At 43.4% G+C, this 23739-nt stretch overlaps 1 protein-coding gene across 2 annotated transcripts in view; it reads right to left on the minus strand.

Moving 5' to 3' along the window:
• ARL2BP (ARF like GTPase 2 binding protein) overlaps nucleotides 1–23739 on the minus strand; it is a 411377-nt gene that overhangs the window by 169638 nt on the left and 218000 nt on the right. For both annotated transcript variants that reach the window (XM_085638000.1, XM_085637999.1), the window contains exon 3: nucleotides 23346–23407. In XM_085638000.1, the coding sequence (XP_085494126.1) occupies nucleotides 23346–23407 (62 nt within the window). The remainder of the gene's footprint in view (nucleotides 1–23345; nucleotides 23408–23739) is intronic.

Here is a 23739-nt window from a genome sequence, read left to right on the forward strand (position 1 = left end):
TTACGTAGGTCTAGCGGCCCACAAGAAATAGTGGTAAAGTGCAAAGGAGAAGACGTGTATCATCAGTAAAGGGGGTAACGGTTAACAGCACTTGGGTATATGGGGTACCGGTCACAATACTCATGTTAGGGTAGCTTGTTAAGAACCATCATTAAGTGACACTTAGTACATCAGAATGATACTTATTAATAAGTAATTAGTTATGTGATGTAGTATGATCTATTCTTGTAAGCCTGACAACCGCCCTATATCTGTAAATATGGCTATTCATTAAAGTGGCATTGTGATCGTCGCATATTGTTTTGATTATTGAACGGTCATTAGGGTACACAAGGTGGTGATCAGTAACGACATATATACCTAAGAGTAGGCCTGAGTAGTTTCCTTATTAAGTTGGCCAGGGATGCAGGCCTACACTTTTATCCATGAGATGTCATCATTCAGTCCATCCAGGTTGGCATGTAGGCGAACGGGTGTACCAATCTCGAACTCTTAAGGCTGAGCGCTCCTTTGAAAGAAATTTTAAACGTGAGCTGTTCTCAAAGCTTGGCTATCCACCTTACCTATTTTCATGTTGTGTGTATCTTGTACATATCTTTACATGTCTGGAAGCCACTCCAGCAGCAGACGAACATTTTTTCTTTCCTGCCTGGTTGGAAATCCACTCAGAGGGCACCACTTTTGACACATTTGTGGGGTAGGAAGATTTGCTCACTATTCCTGTCCTGACGAAGCGCCACGGGTTCCCCTGACCACTAGGGGCGCGAAACATGATGACTGACTAGAGTTGGACCCTAAAGAGGGAACTCACATCAGACTACTAGGATACTTTATGAACCCTTTAGTAGCATTTACCTGGAAACATTTTTAAGCTGACAGGGCTGTCCAGTCAATAAAAGTAGTTGGGGACCTCCCTGACCAGTTTTAACCCACATCATCACACATGAGATACCACCCCACCTAGACTCTACCCTGCATTCATCAAACGGCATACCAATGAAAGATCTATGCCAAGGTGACCCTTCGGGGACCCGTTGGACATTGCAGCACAGGCCCAACAAGGAGCAACAGCCCTATGATGAACCATGACATCCCTTTGGAATGTGTGAGGGCAACATGAAACAGTCCTTCTGACTGCCACTATGCATATGCACAACCTGTTGATATATCCTCTTTCGCTTAGGAACAGTGGCCCTAATTTTTGTTTGTGTTGAAACTTGCATTGCCCCATTAAGATGGGCAGTGAAAGCAGCTATAAGATAAAGTGATTGGATGTTGAAAAACAAAAAGCAGGATATTACACAAACATAGAAATAGGACTATGAAACCACAAAACACCAGGGCACACCAAATCATTATATCTATTATCCAAAAAGCGTCACACAATGGAATTGGAATTTTTTATCACTAAGGAGAAATGTTTTTCAATTTGCCATTAGTCAAATGTCCTTTCAATTGAGGAAATAGAGAGGAGTCTTGAATCAAGTTCTTCTTTGTACTTTATTTTCACTTCTTAATAGCATGGAAAGCAACTGCAGCCGACGTACGTTTCGCCCCCTTGGGCTTTTTCAAGGCTGCAGGAAGATATTTATAGACCATTTTTATACACAGTGACACTCAACGGTCACCTTTTAAATAACACCCAAAGAAATGCCCTTTAACGATATGCCTGCATTATGATTAAACAAAACACAACTTATGCAACAAATACAATAATATTTGAGCATGCTAAGATTTTATATAGCACAAATAGATCCCTATATTGATTACAATCTTTTAAGTTAAATTTAGCAGTGAACCCTAACATTCCATTCGAAAAAACATATAGAGTTCAAAGTATAATCACATATGAATATAGACCCCAATTTAGAACCTGTGTTTACTTTCAATAATAAAGTGAACATAAATTCAAGAGAGAAAAAAGAGAAAAAAAGAAAAACATCATATGAGCTAAGTTTGTAATGAAAAGTCAAACACCAGTCCAAATCAGTTGTTGAAAAATGAAACAAGAAACCATCCTACACCAAACCACCCTAAATAGTAATAAGATCAGCCTTCTCAAAAACCGGCCTCACCTCGAGTTTAAAAGCACAGTTTGGATTAAAATCCGCGTTAATCCTATCATAATGATGGCTTCCTTTAGGGTGGTTTGTTGTACGATGGGTTCTTGTTTCATTTTTCAACAACTCCAGGGACTTTCCAGGACGACAACGGAGTGCAAATATCCGGGCCCAACACCGGATGGCGATCTATGCACAGTGTGTGGATCTATAGCTCTACATGCCGAGAACAGATGCATACTGGTAAGTAGCATTTTCCTTTTGTTGACTGTACCTTACTAGGCTCTTGTAACTGATGTAACTTGTAACGCAACGATCCTCTTGTAAAGTGCTCTGATACCTCCGGGTCTAGCCAGCGCTATATAAAACTCTTCAAATAAATAAATAAATAAACCGATTTGCACTGGTGTTGGACTTTTCATTACAAACTAAGCTCATCTGATGTTTTTATTTTTTTCTCTTTTTTCTCTCTTGAATTTATGTTCACTTTATTATTGAAAGTAAACACGGGTTCTTAATTGGGGTCTATCTTCATATCTGTGATTATACTTTGAACTCTATATGTTTTTTCGAATGGAATGTTAGGGTTCACTGCTAAATTTTACTTAAAAGATTGTGATCAATATAGGGATCTAATCGTGCTATATAAAATCTTAGCATGCTCAAATATTATTGTATTTGTTGCCTAAGTTGTATTTTGTTTAATCATAATGCAGGCATATCTTTAAAGGGCATTTCCTTGGGTGTTATTTAAAAGGTGACCGTTGAGAGTCACTGTGTATGAAAATGGTCTATAAATATCTTCCTGCAGCCTTGAAAATGCCCAGGGGGGCGAAACGTACATCGGCTGCAGTTGCTTTCCATGCTATTAAGAAGTGAAAATAAAGTACAAAGAAGAACTTGATTCAAGACTCCTCTCTATTTCCTCAATTGAAAGGACATTTGACTAATGGCAAATTGAAAAACATTTCTCCTTAGTGATAAAAAATTCCAATTCCATTGAGTGACGCTTTTTGGATAATAGATATAATGATTTGGTGTGCCCTGGTGTTTTGTGGTTTCATATTGTTCTAGGCTTTTTGAGTCCTAGTAAATATACACCCTGGTGGGTGGGTATTGTAACACCTTAGGAGCACCCATAAGATACATTCTTGTAATACAAGTTCTGGAATTATCACTGTGAATGGATGTGCAGATCATCTAGCAAACCCATGGTCTTTTTGGAATGAAAATAGAAATAGGACTACAATTCTTCATCTTCTGAGTGGCACAGAATGACTTAATTGACAATGCTCATCATAACAGACAACAAGACAATAAGCCACTGAGGGGAATGAAGTGCAACCTTTACACACAGTATCACCCAGTATAGGGAAAAGCCTCTTTTTACATGTTCTACCCCACATTTTTGGACTGATGCGGCTGGTTTTTAGACTCTGAGAATGCACCTACACCTGCTAACCAGACCTCAGTGCCAGTTTTCCTAATTCTTACAAAGTATATGTCGAATTGGCTATACCCAATTGGCAAGTGCTGACTTACTAATAATTCCCTAGTATATGGTAACCTGGGCATGTAAGACAGAGTATCCACACAGGGCTGCAGCACTGATTGTGCCATCCTGAGGGTGACAAAGGACAAAATGGCTCCCAGCCTGCCACTGCAGACTGGTAGAGTAGTGTGTACACTGCTAGTTCGACATTCCAATTTAAACCAATGGCAAAGCCACCACTCCCTTAACCTTACGTGCAGGTCTTTCCTAAGGAAGGCCTATGAAGTCCTATGGCAGGGAGCTATATTTTGTTAAGTAAGAAATATAATTTTCAAATGTCCTAGCAGCAACACTTCGAAATTATCGTTTGCGGGGGAAACGTTAGTTGCCCCATTGACTAACACAGGGTTAACGGCTGGCATCGCCGCCTGGCTAACTTATGAATGGGACTACCTAACTGGATACTGTTAGGTATCAAATTAATTGTGGCATTAAATCCAACTTGATGCCCAGGTCGTGATTTATCAAGTGATACAAAACATCAAGTTCAACTTATTTAAGTCAAGACACCTAAGATGGAAATTAGAGGATTCTGCACACCAATTGAAATTATTAACTTTGTTAACTCAGTCAATAACAGTACTAAGCATGCACTGTTGGAAGAAAAATCATCATGACTCTTTGAAAAAAGAAATAATCCCTTCTGGTTCGATTCTAGGTATCAGCCATTAGGGAATATTGTCAACATTTCGACCCCTACCAATATGGGTTCAGGAAAGGCAAAGTCTTAACAGCAGTACCATTCTCACAAGGAGTGTCCCACGGATCAATCCTATCTCCTGCCTTATTCAACATATATATGGAACCCCTTACAATGATCCTCAAACAAGCCAGAACTGCCGACTATCTCCATTGGATGACACCCAACGCTACATTAAAATCTCGTCACCTAAAGACATCCAGCACCTAAACAGCACTCTCTCCATGGTACAATCGTGGCTGACCAACTACCACCTAAAGCTCAACCGCAACAAAACTGAACTCCTCTTCATCCAACCAAAAGTAACATCACTGCATTGACTGCAAATTATCTATCTCCAATTCTGTTAAATCTCGAGGAATTACACTTGACAGAATCCTGAACATGAAAGAGCATATTAGTGCCTCAGCAAAAAGTGCCTTCTACACGATAAAATACTTAAATAAAAATCAAACATTTCCCCCCCCCCCCCTCAAAGACCTTAAAACTGTGGTGCATTCCTTAGTCCTCTCCAAGCTAGACTACATTAACGCAACAATCAATGGCTCACCCAAAACACACCTCATCCCTCTGAAAGCCACACTCAATGCAGCGGCCAGACTACTCTCTGAGGAAGTCGATTTGATCATATCACTCTCACTCTCAAGAGACTCAACTGGCTTCCAATTGAGGCAAGATGCATATTCAAAACTGCCTGCATAACCCACAAAGCTCTCTACACCAAAGAACTTAACCAACTCGCTAACATAACTACCAACAGCTGGCCAAAAGAGGACTCTTCGAAGTTTCAGCACTCTACTTTTGATTCAACCCAAATTCAAGAAAGAAAGACAAAAAAATCACTCTCAATCCTTCTCTGGAAATGCTCCTAGAATCTGGAATATTGTGTCACAGGATTTACGTGAAAAATTAATCATTCATTCACTTCAGGAAAACATTTAAATGTATTCTTCTTAACAAATAACTACACTCCCCCCTCAATTCAATAGTCTTGCCCCTTGATGCACCTCCCTCACATGCACCAATGAGCCTAAACTTCATTACCTCTAAAAATATCTGAGATTCTACTCCTACTTCTGAAACACCCTACCATGACTACCTCCCAACTATATCGCCCCGTATCCCACTGTCTATTGTTTACTACTTTTGTATAATATTATGGCTTAATTATTCCATATGTAACTCTTGTAAATGCTGCTGTGCAAATGCTGTAAAGCACTCCGATACCTTTAGGTCAAGTTTGCGCTATACAAAACTCGAAAAATAAATACAAATATATAAATAACTAATTTATAGGGGTTTTCACAGGACTTTATCATTAGACTAACACATTGTTTGAGAGGAGAATAAGCGCAAGATACGTCTCTTATCTGCGCACAGCGAGGAATGCCAGAAACCGGCATGTACCAGCATAGATGCTGGTGATGAATCGTCGCAGTGTAAATCCAAACAATCGGGAGCTTACCGAGCTCCTCTAACCAATGAGTAGTGGTTTATGTCACTTTTACTGTTCATCAACTTTTGGAAAGTTGCCATTTTGTGTTCAGCTAGACCAGTGGCCTCACAAAGACCTTAGAGCAGAGACCACTTTCTGCCCGCCTGGGGAGATGTGTGAACGACTCCCAGGCTGAGGAACAAAGACAGTTGCCACACAGTGAGGTGGTACCTCCTAGCCCAGGAAGACCACACAAGTGTTAAAGGTGAACTTCAAAGGGGAAGCCGCATTTGATGGGGTGCCTGCAACAACACTACAGAGCAGGATGCCTTTTGTTCCTGCAGACAAGCTGGAAACAAGGACAGGGAGGGGAAAAAGCTTTCACAAACCAGTTTGCTCCAGGCGACTGAGGAATGGTGCCGACATTTTGAGAGTGGAGTGAAAAGTGAATTCTGGGATAGCCAGATGCCACACATGCAGGAAACACATCACCAGAAGGGAGAGGACCCAGCAGCCCACTGGCTAGTGGCCAGGTGGTATTTTCAGGGCACTTTCCTGGGATAAATATGGCATCTCTGGCACCCTGCTCCTTCAGATCACGTTGGATTTGAAGATAGGACCGAACGAGGGCTGCCCTTGACACTGCAAGGAAAGAGGCTGCCCCGTTAAGAGGACTGCACCTGCTGCAGTTTGGGCTAGTAAAGTTTGGACTGTGCTTGCGGCTCCAAACCCGAGGAAATTTGATTCCTGCCTGCAAGTAATCAGGTGGCTGATCCCCAGAAACCTGCTCCAAGGAGACAAGAGCTGAAGAATACCAAACCGACAGGTTGGAAGCCAGCACAGACGTCTTGCCACTACCGGTCGCACTAAGGGACAAATCCAAGGTAGTCAAAAGCTGCACCCATGTCTGCCGAACCAGGGAGTGCTATCAGAGTCTGGATTAGTCATACTCAAGTGACACTAGCCTCCTTCTAAGAATTCCGTTCCAACCACAGAGCACAGAGACCAGTAGCCCAGCATCAGCTGGCCTGCTACTGCGATCTAGAGGACTTTGAGGGTCTTCGATCGCTGTGGCTAGAGTCGCCTTTCATCACCAATGGACCAAGGGACACCCTCAAAGACAATCCTGTCAATTGCATTTCAACTGGAGCATCCTTTGTGAATCTTTAGCGTGCATGCCAAGCACCAGGACCACTCCATTATAGTCTGCGCTAGTCATCCTGTAAAGCTTGAAACTTGTCTTAAAAACGCCCTGGTGATCAGGTAATTGTCCAAAGTATCCCTTCTGGTTCCCTAGACCTCCATCTTGTCAGATTTGGGCTGGAGTTGCCGAACTAACTCTTTAAAACTTTTTAAAACTTTACAAACTTTTTGGTGACCAATGATTGCTTGCGGTTGCATTGAAAAGTATTTATATCTTCATAAATATGTATCTCTGTGAACCCTTCGGTGGATTTTGATAATCAAGGTATCTAAAAATTCATAAAAATACGCTCTATTGTTAAAATTTACTGTTGTATCTCTTTATTTGTCGTGTGACATTCTCAGTCCGTTGGTTGGTACTGTTAAATGCTTTACACTAAGTTCCTTTGTCAAGCCTTGCTGCTCGAAGCCACAGCTACCCAAGGTTGAGCTTAAGGTTTACAAATGAGCCTGACTGGACCCAAGACAATTTAGGGAGTGTATTACACGATAAGGCCCCACAGCCTTTTATATAATACACCCAAATCCTCACACAGGGGTTAACTAACTTGCTTCCTACTAATGGATTATAAATAATACTGCACTGGAACACATGAAAACTTGCTTCCTTGTGTGCTCAGCCGACCCTCTGTAAAGACAGTGACGTGCTAGATTAAATTTACTGAAATATGCCAGGACAAATTATGAAAAACCAGGGCAATCTGGCAAGTCTTGGATGCTTGGTCGCCCAATTTAAAGATAATGTTTGGAGGACTCCACTACGATTCCTGAATAAGGTATTATGTCCCATGAATATTAATACATATGCACTACCTAAGACTCAATTAAAATACAATATAACTTTTGTTAGTTTACTCAATCACAGAGCAGGATAAATGTAAACAGAAAATATATTGTCTTGCCTTGAACACTCAATATAACAAATTTATTTTCCATAAACCAGAAAAGTGTTTATTCACAAGAGTACATTTACTAAAAGTTTGCTGTCTATGACCCAGAGAGTATGTTATTTGTTCCTTAGAGTACTTTACTCACTTTGCGCTACCTTTCATCAAGCACTTTTAGATGTTCATGAAATGCACTCAAGAGACACTTACAATACCCATATATCCTTACAATGCTCTCATGGCTTTTGGCATTCAAAAGAACCACCAATCTGCACGTGTGACCACTTAACCAACTACCGGTACCTGTTCACAAATTTGATTTAGCAGTGACCACTTTCCATTTTTATCACCAACTTATTTACTTTGGTATGATGAGATGTCCCTCATCCTATCTGTGTTTATGAGACCTTAACAATTCAGGCAAATTTGAAACGTTATTGACAAATTAACACTCACAAAATTAACAAACTAATGTTCTTAACCAGGCTCCACGCAAATACAAGCCCTGACAAACTAATAGCTCGAAGTTGGGTATTCTCACCATACAACACTCTATATGTTTTTCATACACATTATCTTTCTCCTGTGTGTGCACACTGGGCATGCTAAGCACTTACGATTTCCTTTGTCTCTCTTTTGCATCAAACATAAAATGTACTACTTGTGGATAAACCGTTTTCTTTATTATGAATAATATATTTGTTATTATTGAGTGTTCAGTGCTGGACTTCTAGCTGCGCTGTCTGAAAGGACTCTAATAACATTCCTCTGTAAAAGTGGGAGGAATTAAGTCCCCCTAAGAGCACAGACATTTAGCTCCAGCTGATTTATGCAAAACGTTATCTCCTGGGCTGACCAACATCATTGGGTTCTCAAGTCTTGGCAAAGAGCCATACTGATAAGAGGTGATTGACAACCTTATTTCAGTAACAGGTTGTTAAAATAAAACATTTGACATTTGGGAGAATGTAAAGTTAAAGACACCAATACAGAGCGCACAATTATGCTTGAGAAATTAATTTGCTTGGATTGCAGTTTTTGAAGCTCGACCACTGAATGACAGATGGGGGTTGTACAAAGTCTCATACCCTACCATGAGGGTGCCCAGAACCTCAACAATAAATTGGCAACTGTTTGTTTCAGCACTTCCCTTCTTTCTGGGACAGGATAGACATTCCAAGAATTGGGACAAGCAGAACCTTTGTCTCTGGCAATGCAATAGCATTAAACATCTTTATATATTTCCCAAAACTTAAGTTGTGTTAAGTGTTGCACACTAAATTAGATTCTTGATTCTTATATCCAGAGACAGGGCCCAAATTATTTGTGGAGGTGAAGATAGGAGGTCACAAGAAACAGCGCCATTTTAAAGACCCTCTGAGCAGAATCCAGGCTAACTGAAAGGCATTCCTGTAAATTGTGCTGACTGCCAATGAGAAAATCGATGACATTGACCATGCTCTTTCTTAATGGAAATAAGAAAGTAGGCATACAGGAGGTCTGCAGATGCTATTGAGTTTCTCTCGTGCAACACCTCAAAATCTGAGCTACAGTCACCAATAGAAATACGTTCACCATGAGTACTGGTTCACATCAACCTGGTCTAGAGCAGGATTAATGAATCTGATTTTATGGGGAAACAGTGGTTGGAGTATACCTTCAACTGCTTTTCCTGGAGTAGGACTATCTTGATAGCTCAGAGAAGCTTCAGAATCTTCTTAAGAAATTCTGGAAATTGCTGAAATGTTAGAGGGGCGGCAGAGGGGAACAGCTAGAAGTTGAAGTAAAGGCCTTCGATATTAATTTCAATACTCAGTCTGAATAATGGAGGACAGGTGGATCTGAAAATGGAAAGTCAACCTCTCACTGGAGCTTTATGCTTCTTTATCATTGTGGCTCAGCTCCCTCAAAAAGTCATATAGATATTTTAGTTATATGTTCTCCTAGGTGACAGTATGCACAATCGTGATAAGGAGGGTTCGATCATCACACTCTCACTTCTGTTTTAGGTTCCCCAGTTCACTTGGGACACTATGCACAAATGTTTATCTATGATTTTGGAACAATGTATATATCTTTTTCTCTCCCTTGAAAACTTTAAATTGTGTTATACTGAATCATCGGTCTTTGTGGTTTCTTCCCCTCTGACATTAGTCGAACCCTTCTTATCACGATTGTGCATATTATTACAAATATAGGTTGTATTATTCCACTGGAACCATTGTTTTTCCTATCTAACTATTTACCCTGGTTCCTCAGTGAGTAGGGTTCCCCTGTTCTGTCCTTCAGCTTAGGTGACAATAGGCCAAGTTCAAAACAGAATGGGTTTACCAAATGGGCCAACTCATAGCTGGTGACGACAAACGACCCAGGGATGTATTTGCTAAGCGACACTCTTTTAAAGTGAAAGAAGCGATCTTGAAAGCTGCGAGGAAAAAAGGACTCTCTCTTTCCAGGGGTGACATGCTCTGTATTTCAAGACATGGCACCAACCCCACTGGCCCACAGACTCCAATTCCGACCAGTTATAGATAAGCGGCAGCAAGACCACATCAAATAGAGGTAGACTTACCCCTTTGGCCTCGCATTTGAATATCAAAATAAATCCTACACCTTTACAGAAGTAGCGGAAGCGGCAACGCTGTTGGTCTTACCACCCCATGACTGCAGAAATGCCGAGGGTCCTCGAAAAAGAACCCACCACAGGTTCGATGTAAGTAATTGAAAAAGGACAATGGCTTTCACACAGATGTTCGAAAAGACAAGGAACGCACTGGGCTAGGACCAACTTGGGCCTCCCGTCCTGACCACCACAGCAGTCCCTATACAAGACCAAGATCATAGTATCCTTTGAACTGTTTAGCCTCCTTTTTGGCACATCAACTTTGTCACTCCCCTTGCTGGGATTAACGCTCCTTGTTCACTCATAATTGCTATAACCTCTATTTGACAATAGTTGCTGACCCCCTGCAAAAGGGGTTCCCTATCTTTAAGAATGCTATATCTATTACTGCTAATTTGCCTTGTTTTAGCTACATGTTGCTAGAATGCCATAGCAGTGTGTGATTTGTACGCCCACATCGATGAGAGTTATTACTGATCTTCACCAAGGTTCGGGAACTAGCTTCCCATTTCTTCTTGTTTGTTTTCCCTGTTTGATATCCATGAGTGAATGACTTTTTGATTTGTGTTGGGAGGCAGGGGCCCTGGACACTGGACGAATGTCACGCTATCAGCAGAGGTGGTGTGCTGCTGGGGCGGCAGGGAGCGCGTACTTAACACTGAACCTATTACTCTACTTTACCCATAATATATTATCATGGTTGTGAGAAGTTGGCCTGGTATATGATGTCCACTAGTTAAAGTGGGCACCTTGCACCAGTCCAAACAACCCTTTTTGTGATTGTAAGAGGTCAAAGATAACCTTTGTTTTTGTTTTTTCTTTTATTTATCGATTTTCACCATTAGCATTGTAAAAAAGATACAGTACGCTTAATATCGACTGTGGTTGATTTGATATCAGGTCCATTTACACGTAGAAGTCATCAAAACAAACATTAACCACGACAATCCTAACAAAGGAACAATAGCGTACATACACATCACTGTCGCATTGGGGACTCCCCAGTGGATGCATGGGCTCCCTCCTCCGTCCCAGTATTTGAGAAGGTAGTATGTCTCCTGTGTCCTGCACAGTTAATAAATTTGAGTGGAATGGCTGCCATACATCAAGGGGCCTGGAGGCCGGTGGTTGCAGCAATGCATATGTGTCACTGTTTGTATTGCAGTATGTCATGCTGCATAACCACATTTTCAATGTGGGTGAGAATGTGCTACTCACAAAAAGAGGCACTGTTCCCGTGCGAATCAGGTCAAGGAGTAACCAGGATCCACATATGAAAATGAAGGGATAGAGGAAATTAGGTCAGGGATGAAGTGCTCTGGGTGGCGGGGGAGACACAATATTGTCTCTTGTTGCCCTCACACACCCCAGAGGATGTCATGCTTCATCATCGGGCGTGTGCTCCTCGTCGGGCCGGCGGTGCAATGCCCTACGGGTCCCCCAAAGGGTCTCTTTGGCGGAGATCTTTTAGAGAACTGCCGATGGGTGCATGCGGGTGTGTGGGAGGGGAATCCCAGAATGGTCGGTGCAAGCTAGTGTGTGTGAGGTGAGTTAAGAATACCTAAGGAGTACCGAACAAATGGTGATTTAATAAAGAGGTACCCTTGGTATGTTTAAAAAGCCCGTAGGTAGGTCGTTATCAGTAGAGACGTAATGTGTCTAGATAACTTTAAAAAATGGTCGACATGTTTCACGCCTTAGGTGGTCAAAGTGATCCTTGGCGTTTCATCAGGACCAGGGGTGAAGGTGAAGTGTAAAAGGTGCACAGACAAAAATACAGCGGGTAGGGTAGAGTTATCCCTATCGCTGATCAGGAGGGGGAAAATTGGTATATACCTCCTAAATAAGTAATGAGTGAATAAAGGAGTAAGTTATGCCCCCTTTAAAGCTGACCTAAAATAGAGAGAAAAACAAAGCGAAGAGAGAACATGGGTTAAAACAATGCCTGCTCTTTCAATTGTGACAACGGAGCGTCATTGTCTCCGTATCTAGCACCAGTTACCGAAAGCACAGGCAGTTCACATATTATGGAGGCATAGGGAGGCTACAAGATGATATAGCACAATCGCGTTCACAGAACACCGTGTTGGCTGTCAGAGGGTGTGCCAGAGGGAGGTGGGGGCTCTGAGAACCAAGCCGAGATGGCTCCGTAACAGAGGCCGACCATGCCCACTCCAGGCAACCACATCGCAGCAATCAACATAGGGCTGTTGTCATGTTCGCAAGTGCGTGAGTCTGCAAGTATCAGAGGGATCCATACACACAGATAGCGGGGCCTACCAAATAGGTTGGGAGTGCGTGCTTACCTAGCAACGGAGTCAAAGTTACTCCATGAGACTAATGGCGTTGGATGCCCACACCTTCTAGGGCTATAGGCGGAAAAGTACCGGGTTCCAAAGCAGCAGAGCCCGAGTAGGGGAGAAAACAAATTATATGTACAGCATTAGTCAATATTTCAACAAACCAGCACTCACAGTATCGAGACTTACTTCGGATGCAGAGGCGGGTGGTGAACCTGAAAAGTACTCACGGGTTACTCAGGTGACGGCACTGGAAACCTGCCCGGTCCAGACGCCTGCTCGTAGGTAGGTTGAAGAATACACACTCACTGTATTTAAGGGGGCAGGACCTGTGAGAGTGGGGAGGTGCCCGCTTCCGGTGGAAGCGCGAGGTACAGCGTCACAAGCGAACGAATTGCCCATGCGTGGTGTGTAAGACAAGGCCGTGTAGGCTCGCGCATGCGTTGAAGTTTAGCGAGCTGGATCTGCGCATGCGTGGAGAGAGGGTGTTCGGTGTGAATTACTGGGAGGCAAGATGGTATCACCATTATTTCGTTGAAGAAGTGTTCAGCCTACCGAGGTACATGCACTACGTTGTGGTTATAAAGGAAGTGAGGCATAATATCAGTAGCATGTGATAGAGCTCTAGACAAAGGTAATTGGCAACAGACAACGTGCAGCCTAACTCGGTTGGGGGGTGAGGCTGGTAGTGATAGTGTAGAGAAGAGGGGTCGCACGGTCACTCCCCTCATGTTGCCGCTAGGGTCTCAGGTGGTGTGTAGGTGTAGCGTTCAATCAGTTCTAAGAGATGCGAGTAGCCACCAGATCAGGAAAATAATTATGCAAATGAGACAGGTCCTAAACAGGCTGCATGTCCCGTGGGTCAGCCCTATAGTTCTGACCAAGGGATGTCATCATTCAGGCCAAGTGTGTCGGTATGTAAGCGATGGACCCAGCGTTGTTCTTGTCTGAAGAGTGAGTCGCTACTCCAATGGGAGTTAGCTTCCAGGATGGTCCATTGGATAGTTTCACAAGAGTGGCCTTTTTCCAAGAAGTGGTTGGTCAACTTCGTGGCTGAGCGTGCTCGTCTGATCGTACTTTTATGTTCACTGATCCTTTTCTTGATCGCTCTGGTCGTCATCCCTACATAGTAGAGGGTACAGGGGCATGAAATCAGATATACGCAATTCACGGTGTTACAATTAGTGTGCTTGCGTTGTTCCCATCTAATATTGCCCAACTGTAATACTTTGGTGTGTTGGGTGGAGGCACACGCACCACATGAACCACATGGATAGTGGCCTCTGACAGCTGGAAGGTTCCAGAGAGTGTTTTCTCTGGTCATTTGTGTAGGTCGAGGTCTTGTGTTGACAAGTTGGTCCCTCAAGTTCTCCGTCCTTTTGAAAGCAAATCGGGGTGCTGGGATATTCAAGGTATCGCTGTTTAGAATCCGCCAATTGCGATTGATGATTTTCTTAAGTTGGTTTGAAAGCGGAGTAAAGGTGGTTACACATGTGATCAGGTCATTGATTTTCGGCTCCCTTGTTTCCAGGAGGCCGTCACGGGTGTTGTTTCTAGCCCGTTTCTTGGCCTGCTTGATCACATGTTGAGGGTAATGTCTCTCTTTCAGATTTTCCGCCAAGGAATTGGCTTGCAGTTCAAAGTCCTGTGTTTTGCTGCAATTGCGCCTAATCCTTAAGAATTGCCCGTAGGGGAGATTATCCCTAAGGGCTTTGGGGTGATGGCTTTTGAAGCTCAGGAGACTATTGCAATCCGTATCTTTTTTGTAGGTGTTGGTGTGTAGTACTCCATTCTCAAGGTTGATGGATAGATCCAGGAAAGCGATCCTTTCCTTGCTGGTTGTCATGGTGAAGCGAAGGTGAGGATCTTGGTTGTTAATCCATTCGTGGAAATCCTTGGTCAAGGTTACGGGACCCCTCCATAGGACCAGAATGTCGTCAATATAGCGTTTCCAGGTCACCAGGTGTTGACAGAAGGGGTTAGTGTCCGCAAAGATGTGAGTCGCTTCAAAATGGGACACGTACAGTCCTGCCAGGCTCGGCGCGAAGGTGCTGCCCATACTGGTACCTTGTACCTGATGGTAAATGGTTGTCTTATACATAAAGAAGTTATTGGTGAGTGCCAATGCCATGAGTCCTGAAATGAAGGCTGCCGGGGTGTTAGTAGGAAGCTCAGACTCTTGAAGGAGATTGCTAATCACCTCGATGGTTGCATCCTGTGGTATATTAGTGTACAGTGTTTCGACATCGAGTGTGAGCAGTAGGTCGATGTTTTCGGTGTTTTCCTCGTTGATGGTTTGGATAAGGTTGAGGACGTCCCGGGTGTCCTTCAGGTATGCGGGTGTTGCTTGAACCAAAGGGCGCAAGAAGAAGTCACAGTATTGGCTAAGGGGCTCCAGTAGAGAACCGATCCCTGAAACAATGGGGCGACCTGGACAGGGGGAGACCCCTTTGTGGATCTTTGGAAGGATGTAAAAGTAGGGTATCTTGGGTGTCAGATTCACCAGGAATGCCGCTTCTTTAGGTGTAATCCATCCTTCCGTGGAAGCCTCATTGACCAAAACACGGATCTGTCCCAGTAAGAGAATGTGCTACCCCAGTTTAAGGCTACTTCCCTTGTGGCGATAAGAAGTGCAATTGCAACAAATCGTCTTTTGGATTTGGGGAGATCATGCATGTACCCCATGAGCGACAACAGCAGGGAGGGTGTGAGCTCCATCTATGTCATAGGGGAGAGTAGGTCAAAGATAACCTTATAAAGCTATCCAAGTGGTAGCTGTGGAGAGCAGCCTTCAGGCTTAGTCTTGAAGGAATGTTAAGCAGCTTGTTTTACCAGAATGCAACCTTATAGTACTGGTTAAATGAAAGTAGTTATAAAAATATGTATTTATTAATATAACACTCTCTAGTATGACACAGTATCCTCTACACGGAGATACTCACAAAGCACAGAATACTGTAGCACAGAAACAATAGTAAATAGCACTAATACACAGTTGGCTCCAGGGGAAGACCAAATCATATACTAAAATAGTGGTATAAGAACCCCGACTTGAGTCGAGACAATGTCTAGAGGACACAGAATCGCTGGGACCCAAGGAACCACTCAAGGTGAGTAAGTAGGGACCCCATAGAGGACGGGTGCAGTGTGGAAACACGACCGCGTGCTCCGTACAATTCTATAGGAAGTCGCGGTTAGAGTTTTAAAGTTTAAGGACCCTTTCCAGTGGACTTGAAGAAACCCTGTGGAAGTTAGGAGGTAGGAGAGCCACCCCACCCGTGGATACCATAGTACCAGAGTTACCTATCCCAGGGAAGCCGGGTGCATAGGTCTGTAGTGGTGTTGGAAACCGCGGTCGATTTCAAAGGAGGACTTCGAAGAAGAGCCACTGTTGGAATGAAGAAAAGTGTCCGCTGGAATCCAAGGGTGGATTCTTGTCTTAGAGTACCTGAAAGCAGAGGGGACAGAGTCTTGGTCACTCAGGAGTGACCAGGGGCTCGGTAGACGAATGCCCACAGATGACGGGTGCTTCAGCTGCGTTGAGGAGGTTCTTGACTCTGCAGCCACGGGGACCAAGAGACATCAAGGACGACCAGGAGCCAGATACGAGCTTCATACCATGAAGGATGTTGAGTGCCGAGGGGTCGGTTTCCAGCGGGAGCACCAACAAGCCTTGGTTACGGCAACCAACGCAGAAGGTCAAAGGGTACGGTTCGGAGCAGCAAGGTCCAGGAAACTCACCACAGCAAGGGGAGACAGGGAAGGCCTGGAGCAACCATGGGAGCCCAAGAAAAGCAAAGATAACCCTCAAGTGGACTCAATAGGCCGGAGGCACAGGAGTCACGAGAGGACCTCGAGCAATTTCACAAGGCAGAAGCCCACGGAGCACTCGGTGCGAGGAGGAGGGAGTTCTTTGTAGGAAATGGTGACGGAGGTTGGGGCTACCTGGAGCCCAGTGCACTTGTTCGGGAACCGCCAACAAGTATATGCACTTGCAAATATACGCAGTGCACAGGGGTTTGGGTAGTGCAGCCCCCACGAGGGATTCTGACCTCAAACTTGGTGAGAGGGCAGCTTGGACTTCGAGAGACGTAGAAACCCACCTCCAGTGTTGCTGAAGCCTTCTGAGTCCGTAGGAGCTCAGGGTCAGCAGACCGGACAGTTGTTTTGGGGTGCCTGCGAAATGCAGGGGAGTGACTCCTTCACTCCAAGGGAGATATCTTCAGTTGTCCTTAATGCTCCACATGTCCTGCAAGAAGCCTGTATGGTGCACGGGCACAGACGATACTTCAGACTGAGAGGAAGACGAAGTCGGGCCCAAAGGAAGTTTAGCAAAGTCCAGAGTGTCCAGACGGTCGAAGTTCAGTGGTATCTTGTTCAGAATCTTGTCCACGTCGAATCTAGGGTTCTACAGCCAGGTAAGCCCTTTTGTACCCACGGGAGAGGGTTGGACAGATTTAGGGGACCATCCCAGGGGAGGGTCTGGACAGTGGGGAGGTTACTCCCATATCCTTTGTCCAGTTTCGCGCCAGAGCAGGAGCCAACAGCTCCCACGACTGACTTGAACTGGACTATGCACAAGGACACCAAATGTGTCCCTCATGCAGACTTTCGGTCACTGGCAAGCGCATCCACCAATCTCTAATACATTAAATCCTGTCTGGGAGGTGGTCACACCTCCCTGTGACAGAATGCCTATTGTTCCACCTTCCTCTGTTTGATCTTGGCATAGCATCAGGAGGGCAGAAATGTGTATCTGGTCGGCAGCAACCATTTTGTGCTGCCCGGGACTAGACAGCTGGTACCGGAAACACCAGGGACCCAACGACGCTCGCTTCTGAGAGGTGGAATCATACCTCATGTTTGACACCAAAAAAGATAGGGTTACTTTCAGCCTTTTAGAGTTGGTCATCAGGCGGTCATATAATGCCACTCTATATGTCGTAAATGGCTGCTGCATTAACAACCCAGGAGAATGGACTCCGTAGGCTGCAGGGGTGTCCTGCTTATGCAGTGGCACCCTCTCACTTAGAACCAAGCACCCTGCCTTCAGGATTGTTAAGGCCTGTTATAGGGGTGACTTGTAGGTTTTAAGTGTAGTGACCCTTGGATATAGTAAACCTATATCTTAAGTAAGTGATGCATGCACCAACTTACACAGGCTGCAATGGCAGCCCTGCAGTTCCATTTTTCATGGCCTCTAATGGGTGCATAATACATGCTTCAGCCCATGGGAGGGCTCTGGGGTACCTATGCCATGGTTACATGGGCACCATATACTAGGGACTGACAAGGGTATCCCAGTATCTAATCTGGAGTGTACCTAATTACATAACATAACAGTTTAGGGAGAAAGCAGATAGAGTGGGGTCCTGATTAGCAGGATCCCAGTCAGACTAGTAAAAAACAGTAGAACATCAAGCAAAAAGAGGGGTAACTATAAGAAGCAGATCCTACCTTCCTACAATGGTGTTGACAACATTAACCTGGAACATTAAGGGACTGAACTCACCAACCAAACGCCGCATATTGTGGAAATACATCCTAGATAAGAGACATGATATAATAGCTTTGCAAGAGAAGCACCTTAACAGAAGTGAGGATCATACACTGCGTAATACAACTGATCCCTTGATATATTAATCCTCGGCACTCACCAAGCATACTAGGGTAGCCCTTCTTTTTCATTTGTCTCTTAAATTACAACCTACTGGCTATAAATCAGACAAAGAAGGAAGACTATTGATGGTGAAATGAAATATAGCAGGTCAAATGTGCACAATAGCTACCGTCTATGCCCCCAATACCACCCAGACTGCTTTACTAAAATCCCTGCCTCACTCTTCTGGGGAAGTTTGCTGAGGGGAAATAATCTTAATGGGAGACTTCAACCTGATATGGCACCCTGATCTAGACAGCACCCATCTGCACCACACTTTCACCAGGAACTTTCCTAAAGCCCTGAAACAAATATTCCACTCCACAGGCCTAATAGATATCTGAAGAATCACCCATCCAGAGGCTCATAATTTTACCTGCTTTTCTCACTCAAGCATTGATTATGTCTTTATAAGCCAATCCCTTACACACTCTATATTATGCTAAGAAATCCACCCTATATCCCTTTCACACCATGCACCTGTGGCCTTGACATTGGAGTGGGCTCCACCAACACCTAAATATTGTAGGTGTTTCTTCTCTGGCTCTCTAAAAAGAGTTCATCTCTTTCAAGATGAACTGTGTAAGACTATCAGAGACTTCTTTAGTGCTAATGATCTCTGAGATACTGACTTCTCTAATAATTGGGATGCCTTTAATGCTGTTATTAGGGGAAAATGCATTTTACTCTTAGCTACTTTAACCAAGCCACAAACCAAGATAGGTTAGAACTAGAGTGGGAACTGCAACAAGCAGAACAGGCTCTCAAAGAAAACCCTTCCTTACCTTTGCAACGGAAAGTCACCGCACTAAGGGGGTAAACTGAACGCAATATACATGAACAGGGCGGAATTCACTCTGCTACATCTTAAATTTGGGCTGTATGTTCAGGGAAATAAGGTGGGAGCCCGCCCAGCTAGCCAACTGTAAGTTAAACACGAGAAGAACTAAATTGGTTGTATAAACCTAGAAGGCGGTAGAGTGGCAACAAAGGAAACTGACAAAGCTGCCGACTTCAGAGATTTTTAGAAACAATTGTACACTGCTGAGCAACCTATGCAAACAACTCAACTAAAATACCTAAATAACATCACTCTTCCCCAAGTGTCTGAGGACCAAAATGCGACTCTAGCTAGTCCAATCAGAGACAACGAGGTCCAGGCAGTCATCTCTGCTCTTTAACTTCATAAATCACCTGGGTCGGATGGCTTCAGGGCCCAATTTTATTAAACTTTCAATTCTGATTTGGTACCCAACTTGACTGTACTTTTCAACCGCATAGCTACCTCTTGATGGGTTACACACTCGATGAGTGAAGCTCTAATTTCAGTCCTGCCAAAGAAGGATCCACAATACCGTTCTTCATCTAGATCCATCACTTTACTAAGCTGAGATGCTACATTATATACTAAGATCTTGGAATCACGATTTATAGACATTATGCTGGATCTGATTCACCCAGGTCAGTCTGGGTTTACTAAGGGGAGACAAACACATGATAATCTGAGGAGGGTTATCCACCTGGTCGAAAAGGCCACTAGAAAACTCATACCGGCACTTTAGCTGACGTTAGATGCCGAAAAAGCCTTCGACTGGGTGGATTGTTTTTTCCTTTTTCACACTCTCTGTAAATTTGGCAAGGGTAAGCAATTTATTAACATGGTCCAGGCTAATTATGCAAATCCACTGTTGCGAGTACTGGTGAAAGGGGTAGCATCCGACCTCTTTAAATTAGAGCGGGGAACTCTTCAAGGGTGCCCTCTCTCACCGCTCTTATTCGCACTCAGTATAAAGCCCCTAGCAGCTAGGATGAGAGAGGAGAAAGATTCAAGTCCTCACATTTGGATCTATTAATCACAAAATGCCACTATTTGCAGATGATGTGCTGCTTTCCCTGACTTCGCCCGTGATTTCCTTGGCGGTCTTACAACATGAACTAGCTTTTTGAGAAAGTAGCAGGCTACCATATTTATCTCTATAAAGCCTTCATCCTGAACATGACTCTCCCTCTGTCAGAAATGGAGATGCTAGCGAGTAACACCCTCTTTGAATGGGTCAAAAAAGAGCTCGCATACTTGGGGATTAAAATCATTCCTAAGATATCTCATCTATATGGGGCCAACTATCCCCTGCTTCTTAGGCAAATCCAAGCTGACCTAAAAAGGTGAGGGTTCATGGCTGGATCGCATCCAAGTAATCGAAATGACTGTCTTACCACTATTTTTATACCTTTTCAGGGCCTTCCAATTGAGGTTGAGTGGGACTCTACACGAAACTACGCTCTGTTGACTACCTTTATCAAGCAGGGCAATAGAGCCCAACTCCTTAATAAATTACTGTGTTTGCCGAGGGAGGCGGGAGAGTGGGCCTTACCAGACTTTCCCTCTCATTATAAAGCAGCACAACTGAGAGCAATCTCCTAATGATCTCTGGGGGAATCAGACAAACACTGGTTTCACATGGACTAGGCAGTAGTGGGCAGATATATCTGGGACTTGCTGAGGAAACCAAAAGTGGACCAACCCTCTAATGCATACATTAGCACACCCACGAAAAACGACCTTCAGAGCCTGGGATGGCGTGAATCCCTCCTCAACTTGGACCACTTTCCCTTCCCCGTTTACGCCAATCCATTTAAATCCAGCCTCCTCCCCGGTACTTAAGCCAGGCCCTTGCAATCTCTGGGGATAAGGTGGGTGTCGCATCATTTTGGACTTGTTTCAAGAATGGGATATTCTTACCTTTGAAAATTGTCAGCGAGACTTTGGACTCCCAAATTCCGAGAGGTACAACTACACACAATTGAAACACTGGGTACTACATCCAAACATGAAAGACACCACCACTAGAGAACTCTCCCCAATTGAAAAATGTGTAAGGTAAGAGGAGGGTGCTAAGAGTACCATCTCCCTTCTTTACTTGCATTTAATTAATACAGCCCCTGAAATTAGACCACGATACATGGACTTCAGGTCCACTGTACTGGTGGAAGGTATCCCTGAGGAACACTGGCGGAGGTTATTGCGTGACATACCACGGTTCAACCATTCAATGGGGAGGCCCATTACAAATTATTTTATGACTGGTACTTATACCCTCCTAAATTCAAAAAAATATTTCCCGGCACAGCTGACCTTTGCTGGAAGACTTCCATCATATATGATGGGACTGTTCTATAATCCGCCCATTGTGGTCTGAAATGTTAGCACAGATTAAAAACATACTGGGATACCCGATTCCTTCCACAACGGCGTTTACCATGTTGGGCTTGTGCAACAAGTCCCTTAAACCCCGAACCTCAAGCAACCGCACAATCTCATGGTTATGCCCATGGTTATGCCTAGGGGCAGCCAAGACAGAGTTGACAGTCTCGTGGAAAAAAAACCACACCCCCCTCAATTAACCAGTAGCATGTCCGATTGCGGCAAGCCTTGACAGTGGAAAGAATGTCTGATATCCTCCGGGATAACTTTAAGAACTTAGAATATACCTGGGGCCCTTTAGTCACCTTCCTGTCCATTCGCCTACCACTCACGTCTTGCCCCACACAAACACAGGTGCTTTATCTTTACCAAATATAGCACCTCTCCACAAATATAACACCTTAAGAGGACCCAAACCTGCTTGAGGTCCCTCTTAGGGGGGTGGAGGGGAGTGGGTGGGTACCACGGGCAAGGTACACCTGTACTTATTTCACAACATATGACTTTGATAATCTCACTCATGGTTTATAGTTTACAGTGTTTTTTTGGGGAGGGGATCATTGTTGGGGATTAACTGAGACTCTCCAAGACAGACTACTTGTTGACAGTGCTATCACTGGTGTATTTGATCACAATAGCGGATGTCAATACCTACTGGAAACTGTGTTTCTCAATAGCGTTCAAATGTTTAATGCTGATGATCCTGTTGTCGATTGGTGACACTGTATAATGCTGTGCCCTGTTAAAACTCAATAAAAACAATCTGACAAAAAAGAAGTACCATGGTTGAATTTTGTGCACGGGTTGCAGATGCTTCTGTTTAAAAGTGTAACATTTTGACCTAACTCTATTTGACTTTTGTTCCCAAAACATTAGAAACATCTTATTTGCAGCATGTAGATAAATATGTAAGATATAATTCATTAGAAAGATTAGATTTTGATGACTCACAAAAAATGGTCAGTCCCTTTTTTGGCAGGAGCCCATGTGTTTGCAACCAAGTGCTCCACTTTCACACATATTTCACACTAGCCCTTTTCTGGAAGAAACACACGTTTAACTCCTGCCATCAAGTATGTTCTGAACCTAGTAACGCTTTTGCTTCTTGAATGCATCACAATATTAATTTATTGATAATCTATTTAAAAAATATTGTTGCTGAAGACGAGTTGGCCTAACGGCTAGGGCGGTCGACCTCGAATCTGGGGAACTGGGTTTGAGTCTCGGCAATTACGCTGAACATCCTGTGATTCTGCGCAAATCACTTAATCTCCCCGTGCCTAAAAAAGAAAAAAATTAATGTGTCCTCAGGTAACACAACTGGTGCTATGTAAAGTGCTCTGATACCTTCGAGTCAAGTTTGCGCTATATAAAACTCTGTTAAAAAAAAACAAAAAACAAAAAAACACATCTACCAGTGACATAATACCAGCGAAGGAATACCCAGAAAATAGTGCTTTATTAAGCTAAAACCCAAGGACAGACACTCATCATGTTAAAGTGCATTTCAATAGCTGCAGATATACATCATTTAATTGTAGCAGGGCCGAAAGCCTAAAAAGTGAATGTTAATTTACACCACTTGATCGAAAAACAATATAATATTTGAGCATGTGCTTAATGTTTTGCAAGTTCCAATATTATTAGCGACTCTGAAAGCAGTCTAAAAGTGGCCACTCAGGGCATTAGAACATGTGGGTCATCACCAATTTCTACAACCTTACCCATTATAATGTCTTCTAAGTATCCAACAGCAGTGTCAAACTCAGCATCAGAGGGAGAAGAACTGAAAAAAAGAGTGAGGCTGTTGATACACTTTTTTCAGGAAATACAATGACAAATAAAAAAAATTAAAATCCAATACAAACTTTTTTTTTTAACGGACAAAATGCTTAAATCTATTTCCAAAACTAGAAAAGACACCAAAATACATGTTTTCTTTAGCAGTACTTTTTACAAGACTGAACATTGCTAGAATATTTATTTTTATAATTCAACAAAACTAAATTATATTATCAGGCAAGACCTATATTTACTCACATTGCTCTGGGGACTTATAAACTTTCTAATAAGTAAAATGTAAAGACTGGATTTCATGTGACTAACAAATTTAAACAA

This window comes from Triturus cristatus, chromosome 12, assembly GCF_964204655.1.
Source record: "Triturus cristatus chromosome 12, aTriCri1.1, whole genome shotgun sequence".
NCBI lineage: Eukaryota > Metazoa > Chordata > Amphibia > Caudata > Salamandridae > Triturus > Triturus cristatus.